The sequence below is a fragment of the Bacillus rossius genome, chromosome 3 (genome assembly GCF_032445375.1).
Source record: "Bacillus rossius redtenbacheri isolate Brsri chromosome 3, Brsri_v3, whole genome shotgun sequence".
Taxonomy (NCBI): Eukaryota; Metazoa; Arthropoda; class Insecta; order Phasmatodea; family Bacillidae; genus Bacillus; species Bacillus rossius.
Genome location: NC_086332.1, coordinates 1,902,150 through 1,928,038, shown reverse-complemented (window position 1 = coordinate 1,928,038; position 25,889 = coordinate 1,902,150). Strand labels below are relative to the sequence as shown.

Genomic DNA, 25,889 nt, shown 5'->3' with positions numbered 1-25,889 from the left:
TACACGCTGGACGGAGGCCTACCCATGTCGGAACGTGCGGGCGGCCACGATCACCAAGATCTTGAGCACAAAGTTCTTGCCACGCTGGGGCTACCCACAGTCGGTTCTTACGGACAATGTCAGTCAGTTCCTGGGCCGGTGTTGGAAGGCCTGGTGTGGAGAGAAACAAATCCGGCACCACACTACACCTGCCTACCACCTGCGGGCCAACCCCACAGAATGCAGGAACCAGGAGTTGAAAGTGCAACTCTGCATCCGTTTGGGCCAGGACCATGCCCAGTGGGACCAACACCTCACAGACACACTCTTTTGTATCCGGCACCGGACGAACACTGCCACCGGTATGTCATCCACTGAGATGGTCCAGGGGCGCAACCTGCCACTGTCCGGGGAGTGGACCACTCATGGCATTACGCACACAGCGGAAAATTTGGAGGAACGGGCCCAGCGTCGCAACCTCGCACACGAGGGCGCACGCCAGAGGCAATGGGCATACGCGCAGGAGATCACACCTATAACAAATAAACCCCCTCTTGGGGTGTGGGCCGGGGATCAAGTCTATAGGTGGGTCCACCCGTTGTCAGCTGCCCCTCGCAATTACTGCACGGGATTAGCCCCACAATTGGGTGGGCCCTACATTGTTCAGAAACGGCTCGGCCAGACGACATACCAGGTATGCCTAGGCGGGCGCCGAGTGAAGAAAATACACCGGGATGACCTACGACTCGCCCCACTCCCAGGACACAGGCTCCCGGGGACACCTACTCCCAACTGCCCTTCCGTCGACAAGAGGTCACAGGGGGAACCGGATGAACCGCAAACACCCTCCACTGGGAGGAATAACGAACTACCCGACGTACAAATTCTGTGCCGACCGCAGTCTCAACAAGAAAACCTGGGGCAATTCAGCATCAAAGATGTCTCAGCAGAGGAATCTGAGCCTGAAGCTGATGGCACGCCGCCCACCCTACTGGTCGTGACTGAGCCGTTAGAGCTAGACCCAGAAACACTGGAGTCGCCAACTCGCGGTGCCTGGGGCCACCTTGCGCCCCTAGAAGGAGCCACCTTCACAATGTATATGAGTGACCCGGATGAAGAACCACCCAACGGACCACACTGACAGTCACCACACCCGCCCCTTCGTGGAGGACTATGCAGGAGACTGGACCACATCACCCGGACCAAGAGGCGAAAACCCGAGCTGCCCATGGCGAGGCCCGAGGCTCGCGAACGGTGGCAAAACAGGGAGTCCCCAGCGCTATCAGGCTGCTGAAACCAACAATGCAGACATGTCACCAGGTATCCCTGAGTGGGAGAGGGTGCCCTACCAGTCATCGTCAGTCCAAATCGGCCCGGGGAAAGAAACAGCTGCATCAATGGCCCCACAGATGGGCCCCTCGGTAGGAAGCCTAGAGCAGGAAAGGAGTCCATGCCATCTGCAACAAAATTCGAAGGCAACCCGAAAATGGGGTAACCACTGTAAAGACCAATGACAGCCCACAACCTCTGGGGAATCGGGCAGGAGACGGTCGACCTGACCACCTCCGCCGAGTACAACGGCCACCCAGGTACCTGGAGGCATACCACATGGGAAACATCCCAGGGGCCCTCATCTGGAGACGCTGCCCCCAGGTACACCACGAGGGACGCAGGGGGAAGCAGAGCGCAGACCCTACCAGCGACGGCTCTCACAGGCGCCTCCCACCTAGACCTGCTGCCAGCAGTGAGGGTGCAAACACACCGTGGGTACCCGAGCGCGGGTAAGACAGGGCTTCTCCAGGGGGGGAGGAGCATTTGACATCGTACCTCCGTGGGCAATAAATCCCGGTCCCCACCCCACCAGCACCAGCCCCCGCAGGCAGAACGCACCCTCACACCCCCTCCTCCGTGCAGTCACCATCGGTAGCCAGTCTTCGCCCACGCGCGACCTAGGACGGACGTGTGACCCTGTGAGACCACGAGACGTGAGACGTGAATAGTGATATATGAGAGTGTTTTCCGGATGCGAACTCTGCACCGCCAGCGAGCCTAGTGAGCTGCACAGGGGCTGACGACCCACACCCATTGTGGCCTAGCTGCAAGCTAGCCTGGCGCCCATTCGGACCAAACAGCACACCAGCCAACTTCCCTACTAGGCTCACCCGCTAACGCAGCCTCCGTTACCGGGATGACGGCAACTTGAATGAAAGTGCATGGTGAATATCAAATGGCTTAACTAAAGAAACATTCTGACACTAAAAATTGTGTTACAAATACATCCAATAAATAAATAGATTTATGTCCAGCTGATTGATGCACAGCAGATGCACACAACAATGTCACATGATAGTCGAGTGGGTGCCTATCGCTAAATCGGCCGTCGGGCTGTTATTTCTGCTGTACTTCACACATTCAAAGCACTGCACCCACGTGGAAAAGGAGAGAGGGACACAGCCCCGGAGGTATGACAATGGGCAAGAATGTCCTAAGTGACCGGAGGGAGTACAAGATATGACATCAGTATGCTGTTACCTAGCCTCTGTAGAAGGCCTGGGAAGTACCTGATGGGCGCTATGGGCGTCCTGGTGCTGATGTCTGGAGGGGGGCGCCAGGCTAGTGGGACACTAGGCCGTTGGTGATGGGTGTGGGTACGCTGCCCCTGCGTGCCCCGCCAGGTACGTGGCTGGCAATCTACCCTGAAACTCCCTACTTGGCTGAAGGGCCGCTCGGCTGTGTGGAGGACGGAATGGTGCCGAATAATCTTAGACGACACAGTTTATGTTTTATTGGCTTTTAATCCACGGACTTCTCCGGTGGTACGCATGGGTATACTGTACTCCCTAAACATACACTACACGGTGACAGAACCGCTACAAAAGCTAGGATAGTGCGCTATGCGGCATCTGGGTTGTTGTACTATTACAATAAAACATGCTGATTACAAAACCAAACACGACACTAACATAACACTTTGAATTTGCAGCGGCAGTCTCGTGGGGATGTGATTACTAGTTCGCTGGAGTCAGCCAGTGTCGAAAGTTAATTGTCTTAGGAGGGCTCAATGAGCGTGGTCCTAAATGTGATTCTACACTTACGTGAGCTTGTAGCCAGCAGGCGTATGCGCGGCGATCTTAACGACAACGAGTTGGCTGGAGTGGGCCAGTGCCCTAAATTGTGTGGTCCGAAATGCGGTGCGGAATCACCAAGAAAACGGTCGAGATAAGCCCGGGTCTGCGAAATTAATGCCGAGTCTACGTGTGCAGCAATGAAGTTAAATGTTTTGGTTATTAAATCAAGTACAGAGTGAACGATCGGTGGAACAAAATTGAAGGCTGCTCACGGACATAAGTCTTGACCTGGCGCGGAGTGGTTGGAGACTGCCGAACATGGCTGCCTCGCAAGGGAGGGAAACTTTCACCTCCATTGTGAGTCGGCGCCAAAAACTTATATCAACCTAATTTGCTCTATTATAAGCTAAAAACACGTTCTAGGTGCTCAATTAAAAGGTAGCACCTGGTAATTGGGTGCTTAATGCTTAACAACTATTTTATAGTATTTTATTATTTGAATTGTGGCATCAAGGTGGCGACTGTAAATTTATTAACATATTGTCTCACTGTGGACTGTTTTAGTTGGATTCCTCCTATTCTGACTCGATCATTGTCACAGGCACTTTAATTAAGGCCAGTGGCCGCGGTGACTGGTAATGAGGTTCGTTGTCTACTCCGTGCGTGCGGTGCTCGCACAGAGTAGCTACGACACACTTGTTTAATGCCTGTTGCCATCACCCGACCTCTGTGAAAGGCCCGGGGGGTACCTGATGGGCGCTACGGGCGTCGCGATGCTCTTGTTGTCCGGAGGGGCGCCAGGCTAGCGGGCTGCTAGGCCGTTGGTGTGGGGTCGTGGGTACTCTGCCCCCGCGTGCCCTGCCAGGTACACAGCTTGAATGTAACCTGAATGGTTCTACCTTGACTGTGAAGGCCGCTCGGCCGTGTGGAGGACGGGGAATTACGGAAAATGATATACGAGTTGGCGAGAATACATTTAATTTGGGAGTTTCACCAGGGGTCCATGTGGGTACACGGTACACTCTACAAGTCCACTCCACGGTTCATTCCCGCTACAAAAATTCTCACCAACACTAAACACAACACTACGTTACAATGGTTACCGCGGCAGTCTCGCGGGACTTGGGTCGATGCTCGCTGGAGACGGCCAGCGCCGAAAGTTAATGGGTGCAGGGGGGTGGGGGGTCGATGAGCGGGCTCCTAAGTTCGGCGAAACACTTACGTGAGTGATACGATCCGCAGCGCGGTATCACAATGAAGACGGTCGGGATAGGCCTGGTTCCGTAAAATACGCGCTGAGTCGACGTGGGCAGTGATGAATTGATAAGAGGTTTTAAATTTAAAGATTTAGTATAGAATAAAATAATCAAAGAAAGAAAACTTGGATGCTGCCCACGAACACACGTCTGTTCCCGGCGCGGAGTGGTTGGAGACTGCCGAAAATGGCCGCCTCGCAAGGAAGAGAAACTTTCTCTTCTTTGTGAGTCGGCGTCAAAAAACTTATATTAATTGAATTTACTCTATTACCAGTTAAAACATGTTCCAGGTGCCCAATTTAAATGTAGCACCTGGTAATTTGGTGCTTAAGGCTTAACAATGGTTTTAATGTATTTAATTATTTAAATTGTGACATCAAGTTGGCGACTGTAAATTTACTAACATATTGTCCCACTGCGAATTGTTTTAGAGGGATTTCTCCTATTCTGACTTGATCATAGTCACGGGCATTTTAATTAAGGCCAGTGGCCGCGGTGACTGTTAATGAGGTTTGTTGTCTGCTCCGTGCGTGGTGTACTCGTCCGGAGTGGCTACGACGCACTTATTACATGTCGGGTAATTAATAATTTCGTACTAATGGCTTTTCCCTTAATTGAATTATGGGTTCGAGCCTCCGGGGTTCCGTACCTTTAAATATCATTATGTCTATTGGGGTCACGCCCGAGGCACTCGCCTGACTCAATCCGGCTGGGCAAGGGGCGCGCTCCGAAAACGGGATACGGTACTGGCGGTGCGGAGCACGGGCTTAACGGCAATGGTCGGTACGACATCACTGTGAATTAATAATTGTTTCCTTGTGTCTTGTTCCTTAATTGTTTAATGGGGTCGAGCCCCCGGGGTTTCATGACCTTAAGTTTATTTGAGTCTAGTGGGGTCACGCCCGAGGCGCTCGCCTGACATATCCACTGGGCTAGGGGTGCGCTCCGAAAACAGGATCGTGTACTAGCGGTGCGGAGCACGGGCTTAGAGGCCATGGTCGGTACGACGTCATAGTAATATTATTAAAAAGAAAGTTGATATGGTACTGCCCTAGACAGTGAGAAAGCCCTATCCCTAATACTGTCCACTACTGTGGGAGTGCATAATGTAATGTCGCTGTGGGCCATCAATAGTGTTGTACCTTAAAATTAATCGCAGACCATTTTCCATAACATGTCCAAACCAATCCCTGTTAGGTAACGAAAAAGCAACTGTTTTATTAAACTGTATTTTTCACAAAGCTAAAATATTAATAAACTTTAAAAAAAAAATCTATCAAAAATATATAATATATTATTTATGTTACTATAGTTTGCTTTTATAATGCAATTACAATACACCAATATTTTGGTTCATTTATCAAACATAACGCATCACTGAATTAAAAAGTGTAATTCCTGTAGGATGATGTTGTTTATAAAATATAATTTTTGGTTTTTAGTAATGTTATTATATTGATTAATATTAGTAAATCGCACTAAATACACGCTTTTTTTTCTTGTGTCGATGCGAACGATATGTATTGGTTATCTGCAGTGTTGTGCTAAGCTTATTTACTACATCCGTTTCCTAATGTAGAAGCATTATTTGTGTATGTTTTGTGTTTCAGTGAGGTATAAATATATAATTATTAGTGATTTGACGGCGTGTACTTGAAGTTTTATGCGATGTCAAAACGTAGAATTGAAGTCGTTGACCCCTACGTGAAAAGAAAATTGTAAGTTACTTAGCTTAATCTGAAATCATTATGTGTTGTTTCACCAAGGACGTGATTCATGTTGACAAATGAATAAGTTGTTAATGTAGCATTTTCGAGGCAGTGAATTGTTTATTAGAATTATGAATTAACGCTAATATCACTCATTCACTTCTATTAGATAGCATTTATTTATGAACCTTATGTTCTTTTAATTTAACATTTGTTTCGGAATCTTTGAACATGCTCATGTTTTCATATCAAATCGTTTTATTTCATCACATTTTTTTGTCTGTAATTGAGTCTTCTTTTGGTACTGTGATGTACCTTTCTTGTTATCTCCTCAAATGCTTAGAATGTTCGAATGAATTAGTGCACACAGTTTCGGCCCTGGATACTTCACTTTTGCGGGGCCGTAATATTTTGAATAGGGCATTCACCGTGCTTGAGGTAATGGAATAGTGGTTCTGGGGCCCTTTTCAGGAAAATTTAAAAAAAAAAAAACTTTTTACACAAATTTGAGCCAAACTGTAACCCAAATTTCGACATTCGGTATGCCTGTATACTTAATATGTCACGTAAAAATACGTAATTATCAGACGACACACCTTTTTAGAATGGAAAGAAAAAATCGGAAATCATGGTTTACACACATCCTTAATTTTATCCTGCATGGATGTTTATTAATTCCTATTGGTTTGTGAAAAATAATTGTTTATAGCTTACATTACTATAACAGCATCGGACGTCGCGGCTTCGTGGAACGAAAAGTTAAATAAAAACGGGAAATATGGTTTTCAAGTACCTACTAGAGACATCCATAAAGTTACCCTGAAAACATTGTCTCTTAATTCCTACTAGTTCGTAAAAAAAATTAAGTTTTAAAGCTTACATTACAATACCTGTGTGTTTTCACTCTGTCTAAATTACTTAATTACCTAAAAAAGATTTTTAAGCGATACACTCCACTGTTTCTTATGTAAAATTTCAGATCTTAGTACTTAAAGGTCATTTATTTAATATTCTAAGCAAATTGGAGAAATATGATGAGGGAAAAAAAAAACACTTATGCTGCGCCAACTTTATGTGTGCGTTGTGCCTACTGTAACATGCTAAAACTGAATGAACACATTAGAAAAATGAAGGAGCGTAATTAAATCTGAGTTACTGGCTGGAACAGATGCTGTCCTGTTCATTATCTTGAAATAACATCTCCCTCACGCAACATCCACCTGTCATGGCTGGCAGAGTTAAGGTTTTTGACACACCACCGCCAAGTGATGACAAAGCCTGGGTCTGGCCTGGTCTCCCCCTCCCGGAACCAGGGGACGGCTTGTGCTCCCTAAATTGTAACTGTGAAGTGGGAATGACAAATGCTTTTACCCTCTCCCCTCGGGATTCCTACAGATGTTTGTCCATGACCAAGCCACGTCTTCATAAAATATCTTATGTATATTTTTTGACGTGACAACATCTAATAAATTGATGAACGCCGGCTGCACGCACGAAAAAGTGTCCCATTACGCACATTGTCCCATTGCGCAGTGTCCCGTTACGCTCATTGTACGCTTGTTCCGCATCTATCTCTCTTCCACTTGATTGGAACAACCCTCGATTTGACTTTTTCGAGGCACATTAAACTTGAAACACTCCCATTCGTTTCCTACTTTTCCTATCATCATCCTATCCTTAACAGAATAACACAGATTGGAAGAAGTTAAATAGCAAACATATAAAAGTTATAGTTAAAACAATCTCTTAGTAAAGTTATAAACATATTTGAATTAATGAGTGCAAATAAAAGTAAATTTATCAATTAAATTGTAGATTTCATTTCACTCCTTCTTTGTATCCATATAAAATAGTGATAATTCAATAAAAATGTTTCAATTTTATTCATAAAAGTATGCAATCATTACATCAATGTTTTGTTACGACATTGTCATGTTAAACTATCGTCCGTAAACCGACTTTACAGACAACCAATTTTTTTTGTCTATCCTTGTAGTGGGTTATCTTGACTTTCTTCCAGCCAGATTTGCGTGTACAAGGCTACCGTGGCCATGACTGTAAATATGCCACAAGTTATAATGTAAGTTAGGGTTTCCAGACGTGTAGTTGTCCTGCTGTCAGGGAACATCCATGTGTAACCAGTCCCTCTGTTGCCCCCCTGCGGACGGCCCTGGGTGCACCAAAAACAAACAAATAATCTGATATTTCATTATATTACTTCCTGATAATTTTTGTAATCATTCTGTATGAATTTGCTTTGTGATATTTCAAGTAATTTTCCTTTTAATGGTTTTGTAAGGGGGGAACGGTCTGTGAAGTTAGCTACATTAATTTTGTATTTATTACGTATTCATTACATATAAAACATGTTTTGTTTACATGTATAACCTAACCCAACAAATTTTATTTATTTTCAAAAATGGCAACTTGTGTCAAAATCTAACCTCGGAAACATATCAAATAAACCATACATATTCTGATGTTATTAAATATGAAGAAACATGAAATAACTCACCTTTGCAAGACTCACAACATACAAATGTCTTTTTTAAACTATTAGGCTAAAACTGGCTGAAATAATTTCTTCTATGAATATGATACTGTACTAAAAAATAATTCTGTCTCAGGTAATGAAATAATAAGGTAATATTTTTTTTTATGCCCACACAACCTAGATAATTGCCATTTTAATTTAGCAGCTTGCAGAAATGCTAACTGTAGTCAAAATTGGTAAAATGTCACATAAATTTATTATATGTCTCAGTAGCATATAATTTTTTCTAAATGGAAAATAATTCATCATGAGAATGGATTGCATCAAAACATATATTGAACAACTAGCTGTGTGCGAGAAGAGATAGTATTTTTTAAAAGCAGTTTGTCTGCCGGGTTCCAAACCGGCATAACTGAGAAATACATGAACCTGACATTGACAAACATGCTTTTCAGAAATATTTTTTTTTATAAATTAAAAGAAAAACTAATAAATATGAATTTCTCTAATTAAAAACATAAAAGCATAATATTGATTAAAAATACTCTTTTTTGATGATTTTCCAAAAACGATAACAACGGACTTCAACTTCCGTACAAACTTTCATCTCCTATTAATCTTCCTAAGGGATGAATTTTCAAAAATACTTAGTTAGTGTTCACCAGTGTTATATAAGGGACTCCTACACAAAATTTCATGCTTCTAGACTCACTGGCTGAAGCGATACGTTTTCTGTCTTATCAGTGTTAGCCTATAGTTTTATTAGTAATTGTGCCTTATTGCTTTTCCAGTTGTATTTAACATAAAATATTAAAATAAAATAAATGGATTTGTTTATGATGCAAAGCTGTACAATTACCCAAATACATTTTATTTTGAAAATATGTATAACAATTTGAGGAACATTTTCCCCAGGAGCAGTTCTGTGTAACATATCCAATTGTTTTATAATGTAAAATATTAGAACGAGTTGAATGTATTTTTTTTTTTTTTTTTGTGATTTAAAACTTGTGCAATTGCCAAATTATTTTTAATTTAAAAGATGTACAATCTAGTACTTGATATGAACGCGATAAACGATAAGGAACATTTTTTTTGCTTGCAATTGTTCCACATAACTTATCCAGTTGTATTTATATATATATATATATATATATATATATATATATATATATATATATATATATATATATATATATATATATATATATATATATATATATATATAAAATAAAAGTAAGCAATTGAATGTGTTTGCGATGCCAAACTGTACTATAACTAATTTTTTATTTTATTTTGGAAATTTAATTATAAAACTTTGATATAAACTGCGTACACAGTAAGGAACAATTACCGTTTTAGTAAGTAGATAGCACTTATTATTGCTTTTGTGATGAATGTTACAAAAACTAGATTATTTTTTAATTGAGAACATTGACGTCAGGATCCTGGTGCCCTCTGACCCGGGTAAGGCTGCTAAGCAGGGTATGAATAAATCCTGATTTTTTTTAAAAAATCAGATTTTTTTGATTAAAATCAGGTTTTTTTGATTAAAATCAGATTTTTTTGATTAAAATTTAAAAAATTGTAATCTGTGTAATATACAGTACATTTTCATGACTGTTTTCATGACTTGACTTTGCTCTACAGTACAATTAATAACAGATTAATTCATTTTGTAAAGACAACTAGCCTAATTTTCTTTCTTTGAAATAACCACATTTTACATTGCATAATGTTTTAAGGAAACATTAATGATGTCACTTTATGAAAATTTTTAGTACAGTAACATAGTTAACATTAGTAAAAAAAAAAGATGTCTTATAGAAAATAACTACATCATTGAAAATATATCATATTTAAATGTAACTTTGTCACTTCTGTCATCCCTTATAGTCTTATAGTCCAATTGTTCTAAATAAAGTAATTTAAACCAAAATAACAATTTCCTTTTTTTCTTCTCAGAATTGCACACATACGAGAGTATTCAAAGTAAAACTTCTACATAAAATATTACTTCTTACTTATTATTTTAAACAAAAATTCAAGTTTTGCAACTTTTTCTGTACCCAGTCGATTTCTTAATGTTGACTGAACCAAACCAGACATGCCAAAGAACTGAAAATTTCCTTCCTACAGTTCTAAAAATAGCATTTGACATTGTTGGAAGACAAACCTGTTGCGGAGGAGATATGACACACACACACAACACAAACACATGAGGTAGAGGAGAGTAGAAGAGAGAAAATGAGGTGGCATTTAAAGGTACATTCCACCCACCTATATTTAACAAGTGTTTCAAAATAACTATAAATACATTGTAGAAGAAATTAAGTACTATTCAATTTTCATTCTATCTTTGCAGCAGTCAATTTTTATGTAAATAGCTATGATTACTTGGTTTAAACGATACAGTATAGGAAATATTAACGTTCATACTATCATATTATAAATTGATTTTAATCACTGATTTTTTTAAAAAAATCACATGATTTAAATCATGATTAAAATCACAATTTAAATCATGCTGATTAAAATCAACATACCCTGCTGCTAAGTCTCTCATCTACCCCCCCCCCCTCCCTCCCACCCCCTCGGCATAATCGACACAGTGTTATGTATTTAAACGAAATGTGCAACAGTCTTCAGGCAGCATCATGAATTATTTAAATTAGTTGAATATGGTATTGTATTATTTTTCACAGCTGAAATTTAAATCATATGCAGTGTTAATTAATGTGAATATAGTTTTGTAATGTTTGTGCTTAAAACCCTGCTTGTAATTCTGTCAGGACCCAGTAGTGTTGCACACGGCCCTAAAGCCGTGCTTCCTGCCGTGCTGGGAGCCAGGGAGGCTGCAGTCTCGGCCAGGGGCGGGCGGGAGTGAGACGTCGCACAACTGCGCACATTTGCATCTGTTTAGTGTTAGACTTGGTAGTATCTGTTTTGGTGATCAGCAGGCAATCATCAGTATAGGATGTGTGTTTGTGTTAATTAATTTGTATAGTGCCTAGTCTGTCGTATTTTCAGTTACATTTCTTGACTCAGATCTCACGTAGATTCCACACCTGCCACTAGAATTTGTTGCTGGAGCAGCTGTGTTGACTACTGAATCATTCGATTTGCGGAGTGAAAGGTTAAATTATATAATGAAACAGCTGCAATAAAAACTCTGGCATTGGACCTGATTTTCAACAATAAAGTTTATCAAACTATTGCCTATCTTTTTACATTTCATTAAACTGTTGATACTATAAAGATTCCCTTTGGCTTTGTGAACTATGGTTCGTGCCATCGCCACTGATGTCAGCACCGTGGTTGTCACACATTTCCGTTCCGTGCGACTTACTTTCCATTCACGAAATTGCTCCTACTTGAGAGCTTAGATGTTAAACATCAATAATTTTTTAAAGAATTCTCGTTACGAAATATGTGTCATTTATGCTGTCCATCATGGTAGGGAAGCTATCAGGATATAGCCCTGGATTGAAGCAGTCTCTACTTCATATACTGTGCACTATTTGTTTTTGCCTTAGTTTATAAATACAAAGTACATTCAAGGCTCCCAAGTTCACAAAAAAAAATTTGTTCTATAAAAGAATTGGGTAAATATTAGGCAGACAGTGTCAACAATTCCTCTACCCAAAAATAAAATAAAATCATAGCTGCACTCCGGACCACATTACGAGAGATGAAATGATCCAAAGTGTAAATATGTCATATCTCTAACAAAAACTGCCTAGTTAGCATTACATTATAATTTTTTTAAAGTTAAATTATTTTAGTGTTAATGTATTTCAAACTGCTCTGGGACCACTTCGTGCTGTTGCTTGTGTGTAGACTAAAGGTTCGTAATGCTAATGTCAGCTTTCTTATTTTTCCAGGGTTGACAATGATAAGGACAAAGATAAGAACAAAGACAGGTAGGTTGTGCTGTACTTGCAGTTGTAGGTACAGCATTAATGTGCTGCTCTACAGGTTTTTATCAAAGTTTCCAGTGGAAAACTTGAAATGTACGAGGTCATAAAAATCTCTTTTCTAACAGATATTTTTTTGGGTATTTTTATGCATAATTGTAGATAATTGCAATTGTTATATTTGCTATTACAATACACAGCTAAGCCAGGGACTGCCTGTTGGCACTTGCGTAAACGAACAGTTGGCAGCAGTGTGTGTTCCTGTGGGTTTTGTCTTAAGAGTATGCGAGTGTGTTATGATTCCCTAAATTGGCCAGCCAAATCCTATTGTACAGTAAGAAAAACAATTTATTAATTACTGCTTTAATGAAATTTTCAAGTATGTTCAGCCAGCAGTTATAATTGTAATTGGCCATTCGGAAAAAATTGGAGTGTTTTTGGTGGTTTTTGTTTTTAAGTTGTTTTTTTGTTTTTCTTGTCGCTTTGTTAATTGTTCCGTATCAGGTATCCATGATAATCCCTTGAACTTGATGGCATGATCCTGTATGACTGATCCTATGGTACATGATGCGTGCTGTTTTAATTCAGTACGTCGAAAGATCCTGGTCATAACAAAAATATTACAATACAAACAATGTTGGGAAGTAAAAAAAAAATATTTTTGGAATTTTATTGGATCTGATAACATGATAATAATTGATTATTACATCACAATTTTTGTTATACCTACTAAATTAAAACAGCAAGCATCATGTTCCACAGGATCAATATATTCATGATCATGTCATTAGGATCAAGGAATGTACTGGGATATGTGATACAAAACTTTTACCATTGCTTTTAATGTAAATACCTGGTAAGTATTTTTTCTTCTCAAACAAATTTATTTATTTTAATTTTTATTAAGTAGTACATACTCAAGTTATATGTATGCAAATGAAAGTTTAAATAATGGTGGTGGTTTTTTTTAACATTTTACATATTGTTATTATTTCGAGTGTTATTTATCTTTGTAACAATCATGAACAAGTATAAAATAATGTTTTTCCATGACTAACAGCGATCACGTATGTCACTTGGATGAAGTGTAACGTAGTTGATTGACTGACAGGAATGCATGAAGATGTGTGCGAAGTGCTCTGGAGCAGTGAGCAGTGAGCAGTGCGTGTGTTCTTGCAGGGAGAAGGAGGACCGGAAGCTGATGTCCGGCATCCCGCTGGCTGCCTACCCCAAGCCGAACATGCAAGTGAACCCCTTCACGATGCTGCCCTACACGCCACGGTACGTCTCTCACCACCTCCACCAGGGGACCTTTCATTGTAACACCACTGAGCTCACAATCCTTGAAATAGTTGTACTTCAATTTCATTATGTTTAAATTTTTATAAATAACAGCTATAATTATGTTGGGTTGATTATAGTATTGAGGTCGGCTTACATTCCGAGTTTTACTGTGTTAACGTCTTTGTTATATTTGATGTAGTGTTATGGTCAGTCTCTTCTTCCTTGCAGTGAGGTCTTTCATTGCCGGTTGCTTTCCCGTGGATGTTGCTCAAGGTCATTTCAGTCAAGGTTAATGTAAACTTATAGGTACCTATCTTAAGTTCTGATTGAGATATTTCCCATAATATTGTGAGACTAAAACTAGGATATAAAATTTTGCTACCTTATGATTCTTAGAGGAGGGATTTTATTGTTGTTCAATTTTATCAGTTGATTAGGCCTCGCTATCTTTCAATTTCTAATATTTTCACCATGCTTGCAATAAAGCGTCTGTGCTACTGTCTCTGGTTTGGCGTGGCATGCGACGTAGCTGTGGCTACTTGGTGCAATCACCACCTGTGGTCTGTGAACAGTGCATACAGACTACAGCCTGTTAGTAAGTGATTGCAACAAGTTATAAAAGGTAATTTATGCCATGAAATCCCAAAAATTGGGAAAAGTAGTTCAAAATTAGAACTACAGCAAAAAGTTGGAAAAATCCAAGATAACTGAACATAATCCTCTTAATATTAGATTAGGTATCTGGGTTTAAAACTGAATGTAATGAACAACAATCACAACTTCAAACAATTGAGTAAAATCATTTTTGGAATATTTTGTATCGTAGATTTTGGAAAAGATATTGCAGACTTGAGTGTACAGTATTTGAGACATCCATACCTAATCATTAAAAAAAAAAATAAGCTTCTGACCTCACCAGTTTGAAGAAAATCGGTATCAAAAACCTATTTGACAAGGTGAGTATTTCTTCCAAATTTTAGAATTTCATTTTCAAATTTGGCCCTGATTATCACATAATAAATATCAAAATTATTATTATGAATCAGTGACAGTGAAAATACACTCATAAATGGCTTCTACATGTTCCTGATTGTAGTAAAATAAAAATTTAAAAAAAAAATTATTCAAAAGATAAGAAAACCGTTTCTGTGGTTTCGTTACATAGCCTCCTTGTGGTGGATTACCATTTCAAGGTCATTTACTGTTGTTTACCTTAAATATATAAAATAATAACATTCTACCTATACGCCACACACAAACCTGGCACCACAGTGACAAGTTAGTGCAGAATTAACATAATCCCACAGCTAAGACATGTACATTTATGTACAGTATAACTGTTTTCCAGGTCCACATATGTAATAATTTCTCAATAATGTTTTACTGGATATATTTAAGTGGTATAATGTTCCACTCTCATAATGTACAAGAAATGTAAAAGTACACATGCAGGGAAGCGCTTGGTTAATGTTAAGGTTGCGAATCAAAGGATAATTTTTTTATCTTGTGATCACAGCCGTAAAATGTGACCTGCCGGTTGCTGTGCTGTGCTTAGTTTGATTCAATCACTTGAACAAAATCTTTTTTCCTTGGTAAACAACTGCTCACTTCCTCACTACTGTAGCATGCAATAACGTTTCTGGTAGTGCTGTTGCTGAGAGTTTTCCCAGGTACATGCTAAAATACCCTGCTCTTGCACACAAATTTTAGACTTCCGTGCCATGTGATATGTTACACCGATTGTTCCCGAATTTTACGAATACTCCAGCCGTTAGGTAAAATTGGTAGTATTTGGATTATTACACTGTTTGAGACTGTTTCTTGAAATTGTTCTTTTAACTGGGAAGTTATGAGTGATTCATCAGACACTGTCACAGGATACAATCTGGAACACCGTAATACTGTTTGTGAAGGAAACTTATATGGTTGTTTTCAATTGTGCATTGATACACACATGCTTAGAATTGAAATAATAGCAAATGAAAAATGGTTTATCAGTAAGCTTTTTCATTGGCCATAATGACGCCTACTATTGGCTATGAGAACACGCATTGTCATTAGCTGAGAAGAAGCCCTTTCACATATCATCATATCTTTACTGTTGTTAATAGAGACAAACAATAGTAAACAAATACTATGTATTATGAGCATATCAAAAAGACATTCATTTCAGAAAATAATAAAGTTGCATCATAGAGACATACGTTGGGTATAAATTGAGCTTGTGGGTACAAAAATGCATTACAAAACCTCAACTATGTAATAGTCATAGCCAGAAGATGAAAAATGTACCAACAATGTAATAGCTATTTCCAGGAGATGAAGAAAGCACTAACAATGCGATAGCCATTGCCAGGAGATAAAGAAAGCACCAACAATGCAATAGCCATTGCCAGGAGATGAAAGCACCAACAATTCAATAGCCATTGCCAGGAGATGAAGAAAGCACCAACAATGCAATAGCCATTGCCAGGAGATGAAGAAAGCACCAACAATGCAATAACCATTGCCAGGAGATGAAGAAAGCACTAACAATGCAACAGCCATTGCCAGGAGATGAAGAAAGCACCAACAATGCAATAACCATTGCCAGTATATGAAGAAAGCACCAACAATGCAACAGCCATTGCCAGGAGATGAAGAAAGCACCAACAATGCAATAGCCATTGCCAGGATATAAAGAAAGCACCAACAATGCAACAGCCATTGCCAGGAGATGAAGAAAGCACCAACAATGCAATAACCATTGCCAGGAGATGAAGAAAGCACCAACAATGCAACAGCCATTGCCAGGAGATGAAGAAAGCACCAACAATGCAACAGCCATTGCCAGGAGATGAAGAAAGCACCAACAATGCAACAGCCATTGCCAGGAGATGAATAAAGCCCCAACAATGCTATAACCATTGCCAGGATATGAAGAAAGCACCAACAATGCAACAGCCATTGCCAGGAGATGAAGAAAGCACCAACAATGCAACAGCCATTGCCAGGAGATGAAGAAAGCACCAACAATGCAATAGCCATTGCCAGGAGATGAAGAAAGCACCAACAATGCAATAGCCATTGCCAGGAGATGAAGAAAGCACCATCAATGCAATAACCATTGCCAGAATATGAAGAAAGCACCAACAATGCAACAGCCATTGCCAGGAGATGAAGAAAGCACCAACAATGCAACAGCCATTGCCAGGAGATGAAGAAAGCACCAACAATGCAACAGCCATTGCCAGGATATGAAGAAAGCACCAACAATGCAATAGCCATTGCCAGGAGATGAAGAAAGCACCAACAATGCAATAGCCATTGCCAGGAGATGAAGAAAGCAACAACTAATGCAATAACTATTGCCAGGAGATGAAGAAAGCACCAATAATGCAATAGCCATTGCCAGGAGATGATGAAAGCACCAACAATGCAATAGCCATTGCCAGGAGATGAAGAAAGCACCATCAATGCAATAACCATTGCCAGGATATGAAGAAAGCACCAACAATGCAACAGCCATTGCCAGGAGATGAAGAAAGCACCAACAATGCAACAGCCATTGCCAGGAGATGAAGAAAGCACCAACAATGCAATAGCCATTGCCAGGAGATGAAGAAAGCACCAACAATGCAATAGCAAAATTTCATCAAGAAGTACCAAGATTTTGCTTTAAGGTGTTTGGGAAAGAGGGATCTCACGTAGACAGTGACCTTCCTTTGTTTCAAAGGTCAGGTACAAAATATTGTCAGGATCGGAATAAAATTAAAAATTTTATTGGGAACAGACAATCTGAAACACCTCATGTATATGTATAGGAATATCTTGCAAGTAAACATGGATGTCTTGTCTTATTTAATCCAGTCTTTCTGCTATTATCTTTACTATATTGACACATTAATGTTAAATATTTAAAGGCTAAATACAAAAAAAATTTTTGACTTTGACATTAATTGAAATATCAGTATTTTAGTGAAATTTTTAAAAACAAATTTATGTATTGAAAATCTTTATCTACAACTCAAAACCAGGTACCGCAGCTATTTTGTGATACCTTTGATTTGTTTTAATACACACACACATCCTCAAAGTAAGAAATGTATATTTTGTTGCAATGGCCATTGCGGTGCCAGCATAATTTTTGACTCGTGGGTCAAAGAATTTTGTAGAAATAGTAAAGAATATTTTTTTCATGATTCTCTGAGGTAGCAAGTTTTGAGATATTAAAGATCAAAAGTACAGTAAACATTGAAATGGTAATCCATCGCAAGAAGGCCATATAGGGTACTCATAGAAGGCTGTTTCTCGTAGCTTTATAAAGGTTTGGGATTTTGTACTCTACTATTTTTATTATGCCTGTATCATGGACAATTATAATTTTTGGTTTTTATTTATTAACTTCATAAAAAAATGTTAATACTAGGGGGGAAAAAATGGCAAGCTGCAATACCAGGAACAGTTTAGAGTTGACATAGTACTAAGGGAGAGTCTGGGCGGGAACTTGCCGGTGTGGCTTAAACTGTATGATTATAAGCTGGTAGGTGCCCCTTTCAACGCCCTAAACTATCTCGCTTGAGTGGGCTTCAGGACGCGAGAAAAGGCTCTTTAAGGTTTTTAAAATAGAGTTTAGGAATGTGTTTTAAATTATTGTCAAGTCAGAGGCGTGGTCCAGTAGATAACCGCATGGCCTAGCAATCTGCTGGCTCGGGTTCAGTACCAACTGGTACCATTTTTTTTTTTTTACATTTTTTCCTTATTTCTCCCAATATCCAAGTATTAATTACAGAAATTAAATATATTTAAAAAATAAATCCATATGTGTAAAATTAATATGTTCAATTTAGTAAAGTTTACTGTAATGTAATTACTCAATGTATATAAACAGGAATTGTTTAAGTGATACTGTTTTGAAATTGTATTTACTTTAGAGAGTGGCTTGTGATTTTGTTTAAAACCTCACCAAATTATGTAATTTATTTGGTTGAACATACTTAAATTCTGTAATTAATAGTTTAGTATTGCAAGAACTAAATAAATGACATAAATAGCAGTACTAGTGGTATTGAACTCAGACTATGTGCTTAACCGATGAGCCACGCCGCTGACTCGCTTGGCAAATGGAGAAAAAATATATGTCAAACTATACTTTAAAACTTTTAAAGAGCTTTTGCTCTTTTCCCGGGGCCCACTCTGGCGATGTAATTTAGGACTTTGATGAAACAAGCTGCTCACACAGTTCAAGCCAAATATGTGAGGCCCTTGTTAGAGTAAAAAGAATTACTGGTTTGAAAATCACATTTAAAAGAATGACACTTACATGAAGATTAAAATGTATAGCAAACAAATATTCTTGTTTTAAATATGTATTTAACATTAAACATTTAAAACATGTTTTTTTTTTTTATATGGGAGATCCAAGTTTGTTTGGTATTCACATTCTGAACACTCCAACTTTGAACTGACAATCGCGGCAAAGTTACAAGTTATTGCTATGCGTTTAACCCCATACAAAGCTCCTATCCTGAAGTTGACCTCAAGTTGTAAATGAAACAGAGTGTTCAGGACAGTGCTGACGAGGGGGACACAGAGCTCGACGGAGGACGGAGAAGGGAGGCAGCGGGCGTGTATGTCGGCAGGTACCAGGACTTCCTGCGCAAGAGGATCACGCTGCCCGTGTGGGAGTACCGCGCCCAGTTCATGAAGCTGCTGGAGGACCACCAGTCCATCGTGCTGGTGGGCGAGACGGGCTCGGGCAAGACCACGCAGATCCCGCAGTGGTGGGTGCCTGTCCGTCTCGCAATCTCAACTTCTCCAAAATACCTAAGCTGGGCATCGACTTACAAATCTCAATAGGCAGACTTAAAACAAGGAATGCTGTGTCCAGTTGGGCCGGTTCTTGCAACTTCAACTGGTAATTTATTTGACCAAAAATCCAACTCAAATGCCTACAGAAATATGATAATGGCTTTAAAGCCGACTTTGAATTCTCAATATTACTAAAACCTACTATGTTACTTAAGGATATACAAAAAAATGTTATAAATTTAAATGCAAAAAGAGGATTAACAAAATTTCCTACATCATAAATGATGATAAATCGTATCTCGTTAAAGTACATGAGCAGTTAAAAATCTTGTAAATGCAGTTTTCTTGCTATTTTACTCCACCAGTCAACTAGCTTCATCAAAATGATGGTAATAATTCTAGGGATGGGGCGACCGAATCCAATATCCGCCGAATCCGCCGAATCCTAGGGATTCGAAGGTTCGGCGGGTCTGATATAGGATTCGTCAAAGGATTCGGTTTTTACTATTTACGGGGAAAAAATACAGTAAAACTCGCTTACGAGGTCCCGCATGGTAGGTTTTTCCGTATAAAGCATTTAAATTGCCCGAGGTCTCGTCATTTACGCCATTAAATGTGTGATATAATGTCCGTTATAATTTTTTCTGAAACTTCTTGTCTCAAATAATGGCCCACGTAAATATGAAGAAAAGACAAATGAACAACAACATACGAAGAAATATGGATGATGTACCATAACTACAGTACAAACCCAATAGTTATTTTAAGATAATTACCATAAAAAGAACTAAAGATTCTTTGTAGAATACCATAATTACTACAGAAGCATGATAGCTACCATATTTGCACTATAGTTATCGTAACAACTGAGATGTATATTTACCATGATAGTAATGTATTATTTATTTATGACATATTAAATTAAAGAACATTGTTAAAAAAAAAAGGATGTTAAACTTTGATATGTACGATTCGCACATGTTGCTAAGAAATAATGCGATGTGAAAGAATGCAGTACATGTGCAGTACTACTACGAAAAGTGAAAATGGTACTCGTGGATTTTTAGGTTATGGCAGTCTCTTTCGTTTTTCAGTAATATCGGCCGAAAATTAACGAGCGTACTGTATCGGAAGTCGGCAGAAATGCCGATTCAACTAAATATTGGCAAAATCGGCTTCTTCAATACAGCTCTACATTTAATGACATGAGTAAACATATTTCAGACTTCAGGATATTGAAAAAGACTTTAATTTCCATGTAGGTTTATTGTGTGTATGTTTTTTTGCAAGTGTAAATTGAATGAAGTAAAATGTTTTTATTTTTATTACTTTCAATTGATTAAAATTTAATGACCAGTTACAGATATTTATGACACTAATTTTGAGGTTAAGCAATTTTACTAAAGCATTCCAGCCAAGCAGGTTGCCAGCGAGAGACGCTTCTCTTTTGCTGGAAACACTATCTCCAATCGTAGAGCTAATTTAACTCCTGAACGTGCAGAACAAATTATTGTTCTGAATGATATATTTAAGAACAGAATTTAATACTCTGTGACAATCTCTCTCAGAATTATTGTGCTGAAAAGTGGAAATGTTGAAACAATGTGAATGTACTTTTCAAACAACATGATTTTTGGTGCTAAGTTTGTTGAAGCTCAGTAAGGACTCCAGAAAAATTGACAAGGGTGAAATTTTTCCAAAGATATGTTACATTTACACAAACATATACTTGGTTATGTTAGTTGGATGATATCAGTTACTAATGAACCAATGGAAACAGGTAAGATTCAATGAAAAAAAATGTTTTTTTCTAGCAGTGCAAAATGTAAACACACTCTGTAAATAGTTACCCAAAATTAATAAGCCCACTTCATTTTAATACTTTATTCAAACATGATATTAAGTTTAAGATAAAAATAATTTCCCAAAAGTGTAACTGTACCACAAAAGCTCGAGCTCGGCTCGAAGTAAAATTCTTAGGCTCGCAGACCTCTAGCTTATTTATATAAAAAAATCCTAACCGCTAATCTGTACTAAAAACTGAAATTTCTCAAGAAAAAATTGTTGTCTTTATATACACTTATACCAGAAATGTACCAATCTACATGTGATAAAGTCAAGGGACTTTTAGTGAAAGCAGAATACATCTCACTTACATTAGATATGTGGACATCATCTATTAAAAGATTCGGGTTTGGGTTCGAGATTCGGCAATTCCAGTCGAGGATTCAAGTTAGGATTCGGATTCGAGGAAATCAGGATTCGCCCCATCCCTAAATAATTCCTAAGTCCGACCTGGCATTTTTACCAATAAACTCTTCCAAGTGCACAAAGTACTTCCAATTTTAAATTCTCAAATCCCATGAAACTTGCTGGAGTGATGAAAGAAACTTAACACCAAAGTAAAAATTGGACAGACTGTACTTACTCAGTTTCTGCAGCAAGGGATTCAAATGTGTAAGCCTCAAATCACGCATTGCAAACATAAGCGGAAAACGTCAGTAGTATGTGCTTACTGAGACCACCCCGGGGTGGCTGAACAGACGTGCTGCAAGTCACCGCGGGTGACCACACACACACACACACACAGCAGTTTGTGTTGCTCGCGCTACGGTCAGTAACCAATTCCAGCCTCGTTGTCGTGGATAGCCTCTGGTCAAGTTGCCCACACAGGCACGCATGCGCTCTACCTTGTAGCTCCCAACTACCGAGTCGTTCTTGCACTCAGCTCGAGTCCTCGGCTCAAGGTGCCAGTCTTGCACTCAAACAAGCTTCCGTCGCACCAATACCAAGGTATATATATATCGTCAACTGAAATGACACCATGTCCGCCACATTGTTTTCGTCTGCTGTTGGCCAACATCTTGTGTGTGTACTCGTCTTACTATCATTACCATCATGCTAGTCTTATTCTAACGCCGTTTCGCCGTTTTCGCATGCGACTTCCGTTAAATACTTAAACCAAGTAAAGTGAGCTTTTGTGTCTAATTTCTTTAAATGTCTTTAAAAAAAGATCTAAAGTCTCTTAATAAATAAGGTCCTAAAACCACAAAATCAGCAAAAAATGTTGTTAATATCTAACAAAAACCCAAAATAAAAACATTCTAAAACTAAACTAAGTATAAGCCAATAAAAATTAAATTAAAGGGGCTATACTCCTTATCAGGCCAGGGACTGTCTACATGATCTTAAAGATTTTAGTTTTTTAATGAGTATCATTGTGAGTTATTAAAAGCAACATTCTATATCTATATCTGGAAGGACTGATAAAAAAAATTATAACTACCCATGATAATTAACTTTCCTCGGAAGTATTCACCTGACCAACATGAACTAATATTATTATAATTTTTTTAATCTTTTTCTTATCTAAGTCTCTTATATGCTAAAAAAAAATAAAAATTGCTCTCTCTCTCTCTCTTCCAGCAGTTTCTTTGTCGAGAGGGCAGGTCCATGTTTGTCTCATTGTAGTTTCCCAGGTGTGCCCACAGTCTCGGTTGCTCCGCGAGGGAGGCCAGCCAGTGCGTGCGTGCGTGCGTGTGTCGGCAGGTGCGTGGAGTACTCCCGCTCCAAGGGCAAGAAGGGCGTGGCGTGCACGCAGCCGCGCAGGGTGGCAGCCATGTCGGTGGCCCAGCGCGTGTCCGAGGAGATGGACGTGTGCCTGGGGCAGGAGGTCGGCTACAGCATCCGCTTCGAAGACTGCTCCTCCGCCAAGACACTGCTCAAGTACGACCACCGCCGCACGTCTCGCGTCTTGCCTCCTGGTTCCTGGTTCTCGGTTCGGTTCCGGTTCTCAGTTCTAGGTTAACCTCCACACAATTTCAAGTCACGCCAAACGTTACAGTATGCCTTAATAAATGGTGTGTTTGTTTAACATGACTCATCAGCACCCTACTCAACCATAATTAGACCACAAACAAGCCACCTAGCCCCAATTGTTTCTCGTGTCACTAAATGCAATTATATGAATCAATAATTAATTCCACCTATACACTACTCACTCAAAAATAGTGGTGCACCGATGCGGATACCGATGAATCGTAATCGGCGATTATGGGTACTTACCGATTAATCGTAATCGGCGATTATCTTGACGATTACTTTGCCGATTATCTACGTCCCGGCGTAATTAAGTAGGTTTTTACCGTGTAACATTTTGTTACACATTTTAGGACGAAATACGGTAATATTTGTATATATTACAAAATTCATCTAACTCCGTCATATCATGATTACAGATATTTCATTAAGGTTAATTAATCTCATTGCCTCTAACAATAAAAAATACATTTTTCCAACACGTTTATTTACGTTTCGTCTTTTGTTTAGTGGCCTTGTACATTACCTACAGCCAGAGACGTAAAATAGATGGCACACAATCAAAATACCACAAGCAGTGGCAGTGTATTCTATGAGAATCGATCTTTTGGAGTCGTAGTAGCGATTCAAAATCGTGGTCCCGATACCTTTCAGAGTTTATCACTGCGTTTTACAAACTCGCTATGGGCGTCTTTGGTAACATTATCCGTTGTTGTGTTATTTGTATGTGACGTGAAAAGTGAAAAAGTATTTATAATTTTATACATTCAGTCAACATTAATAAAATCACATGTGCTAGAATTGGTTTTGAGTCATTTTTATATAATTATAGTGAGATGGCGACTAGGGAGAAAAAAAGTGAAGTGCGGAAACATTTTTCTATAAACTCAAGTGAACAAAATATAGCAACATGTTTACATTGTTAAACGGTAATTTCTCGATGCAACCTTATGTGATAGTCAATAATAATGCCAGTTTTCCGCAACAAAAACTTACCCATTGTAAATTACATTTATTAGACTGTAGTTCAAGTTGTTTACAATAACAAATATAAATAGAAGTTAATTTAATTTACTCTTTGCAATGACATAATAGTGTATTTTATATATTTTTATACTGTTATTATAACTGTATTCTCAATTTTACCTACTCTTGTAATTAAATTCACATGGGAATAAAAATTTTGTGTGCATTATTACACTTAAAAAAATTATTTCATTATAATCGGTAACTGAATCGGTATCTGCCGATTATTGCTCTCATAATCGGTAATCGAATCGGTAATCGGTAAAGCCATATCGGTGCACCACTACTCAAAAATATTTTCAGAGAAGCTAATTTTAGTACCTATTAAATAAATATTGAATAAAAGCACGTAAATATTTATATCCATGAAGTAGTGAATGGATCCCTTGTCTTGCTAAACCCAACCCCTCAGAATACTGGTATTGTTATTGTCATTGGGTTGTTTGGCTTGGAAATCTGTGGCTGGGAACAATTTGTTTGACGGGGTGGAAGTGTTGAGGCTATCGGGCGTTTCGGAAGGGCAGGGTGTACGAAGGGAAAATCAATCTACTGATGCAGGGGTTGGAAGTGAAAAAAAAAAAAAATGTCTTCAGTTAGCACTGGAGGAATGTAAGAGACATTGATTTTAAGTCTTGAAGGCTTTGGAGCAAGGGTGTGTACAGAACAAAGGAAGTTTTTGTTTTTAATGCTGAATCATCTAGGGGCTTCGAAGATACAAGGTTTTTTCCCCCCTGCCTGAAGGCAGCATTTGCCATACATTTGTGATGGAGTTCTTTTTGATACACTTTAAAAAGTGTTTCTGATCATCTAACAGATTTAATAACAATAAAACACAGTGAACAAGTAAGATATATAATTTTTCAAATGTTAGTTGTCTGAAACCATGATATCACTGAACTTTCAAGCAAACCATATTTAAAGTTTCTATTAAATGTCTATTTAGGACTTAGGTAATTATTCATCCTTTTAATAATATTATTATCTTTTAGGGGTTCTGTGAACTTAACATTCTTGGTACCAGTGCTGATTATTGATTTAAGCTTTCTTTATGCTTACCTCAAGACTACTATTAAATGTATCAATATTTATAGTAATTTTTTTTTTCAAATACACGTCTACAGATATCATGCAGTAAATTATTTAGGAATTAACTGGGATAATATGTTTACAGTGACGCGAGGAAAACTAGTCATGAATGTAAAATGGCTACTGACCGCAGCTGTTTTGTTTACGGCTTACTGTCCCCGGCCATAAATGACCAAAATCAATGCTGTTTAATAAAGATTATAACAAAATAAATTGGGAAATAGCTGACGAAGCACATGCAACTCATTCTCACCATTCAAATAAAATTTTTATTTAAACATGTCACTTAAACAAAATAATTTTTTTTCCCAGCTTCAGTCACGTATATAACTTTTCATGATATACTTTCTTCCCGCTGCATGATTTCACTTTTCCTGAGCTTTTTTAATCATTTAACATTTTTTCATCAACCGTAGACGAACGCAGACGCAACATATTTCTTACAAAAAATCACAGCAGCC

The 25,889-nt window shown here is 38.7% G+C and overlaps 1 protein-coding gene across 1 annotated transcript in view; it reads left to right on the top strand.

The window, feature by feature from the left end:
- Positions 1 to 5,772: 5,772 nt before the first annotated feature.
- The window catches only part of LOC134530087 (putative pre-mRNA-splicing factor ATP-dependent RNA helicase PRP1), a 46,837-nt gene continuing 26,720 nt past the window's right edge, over positions 5,773 to 25,889 (top strand). Inside the window, exons 1-5 of the mRNA XM_063364669.1 lie at positions 5,773 to 6,021; positions 12,391 to 12,429; positions 13,603 to 13,704; positions 19,329 to 19,469; positions 23,047 to 23,223. Coding sequence (XP_063220739.1) covers positions 5,972 to 6,021; positions 12,391 to 12,429; positions 13,603 to 13,704; positions 19,329 to 19,469; positions 23,047 to 23,223 — 509 coding nt within the window. The 5' untranslated portion in view covers positions 5,773 to 5,971. The remainder of the gene's footprint in view (positions 6,022 to 12,390; positions 12,430 to 13,602; positions 13,705 to 19,328; positions 19,470 to 23,046; positions 23,224 to 25,889) is intronic.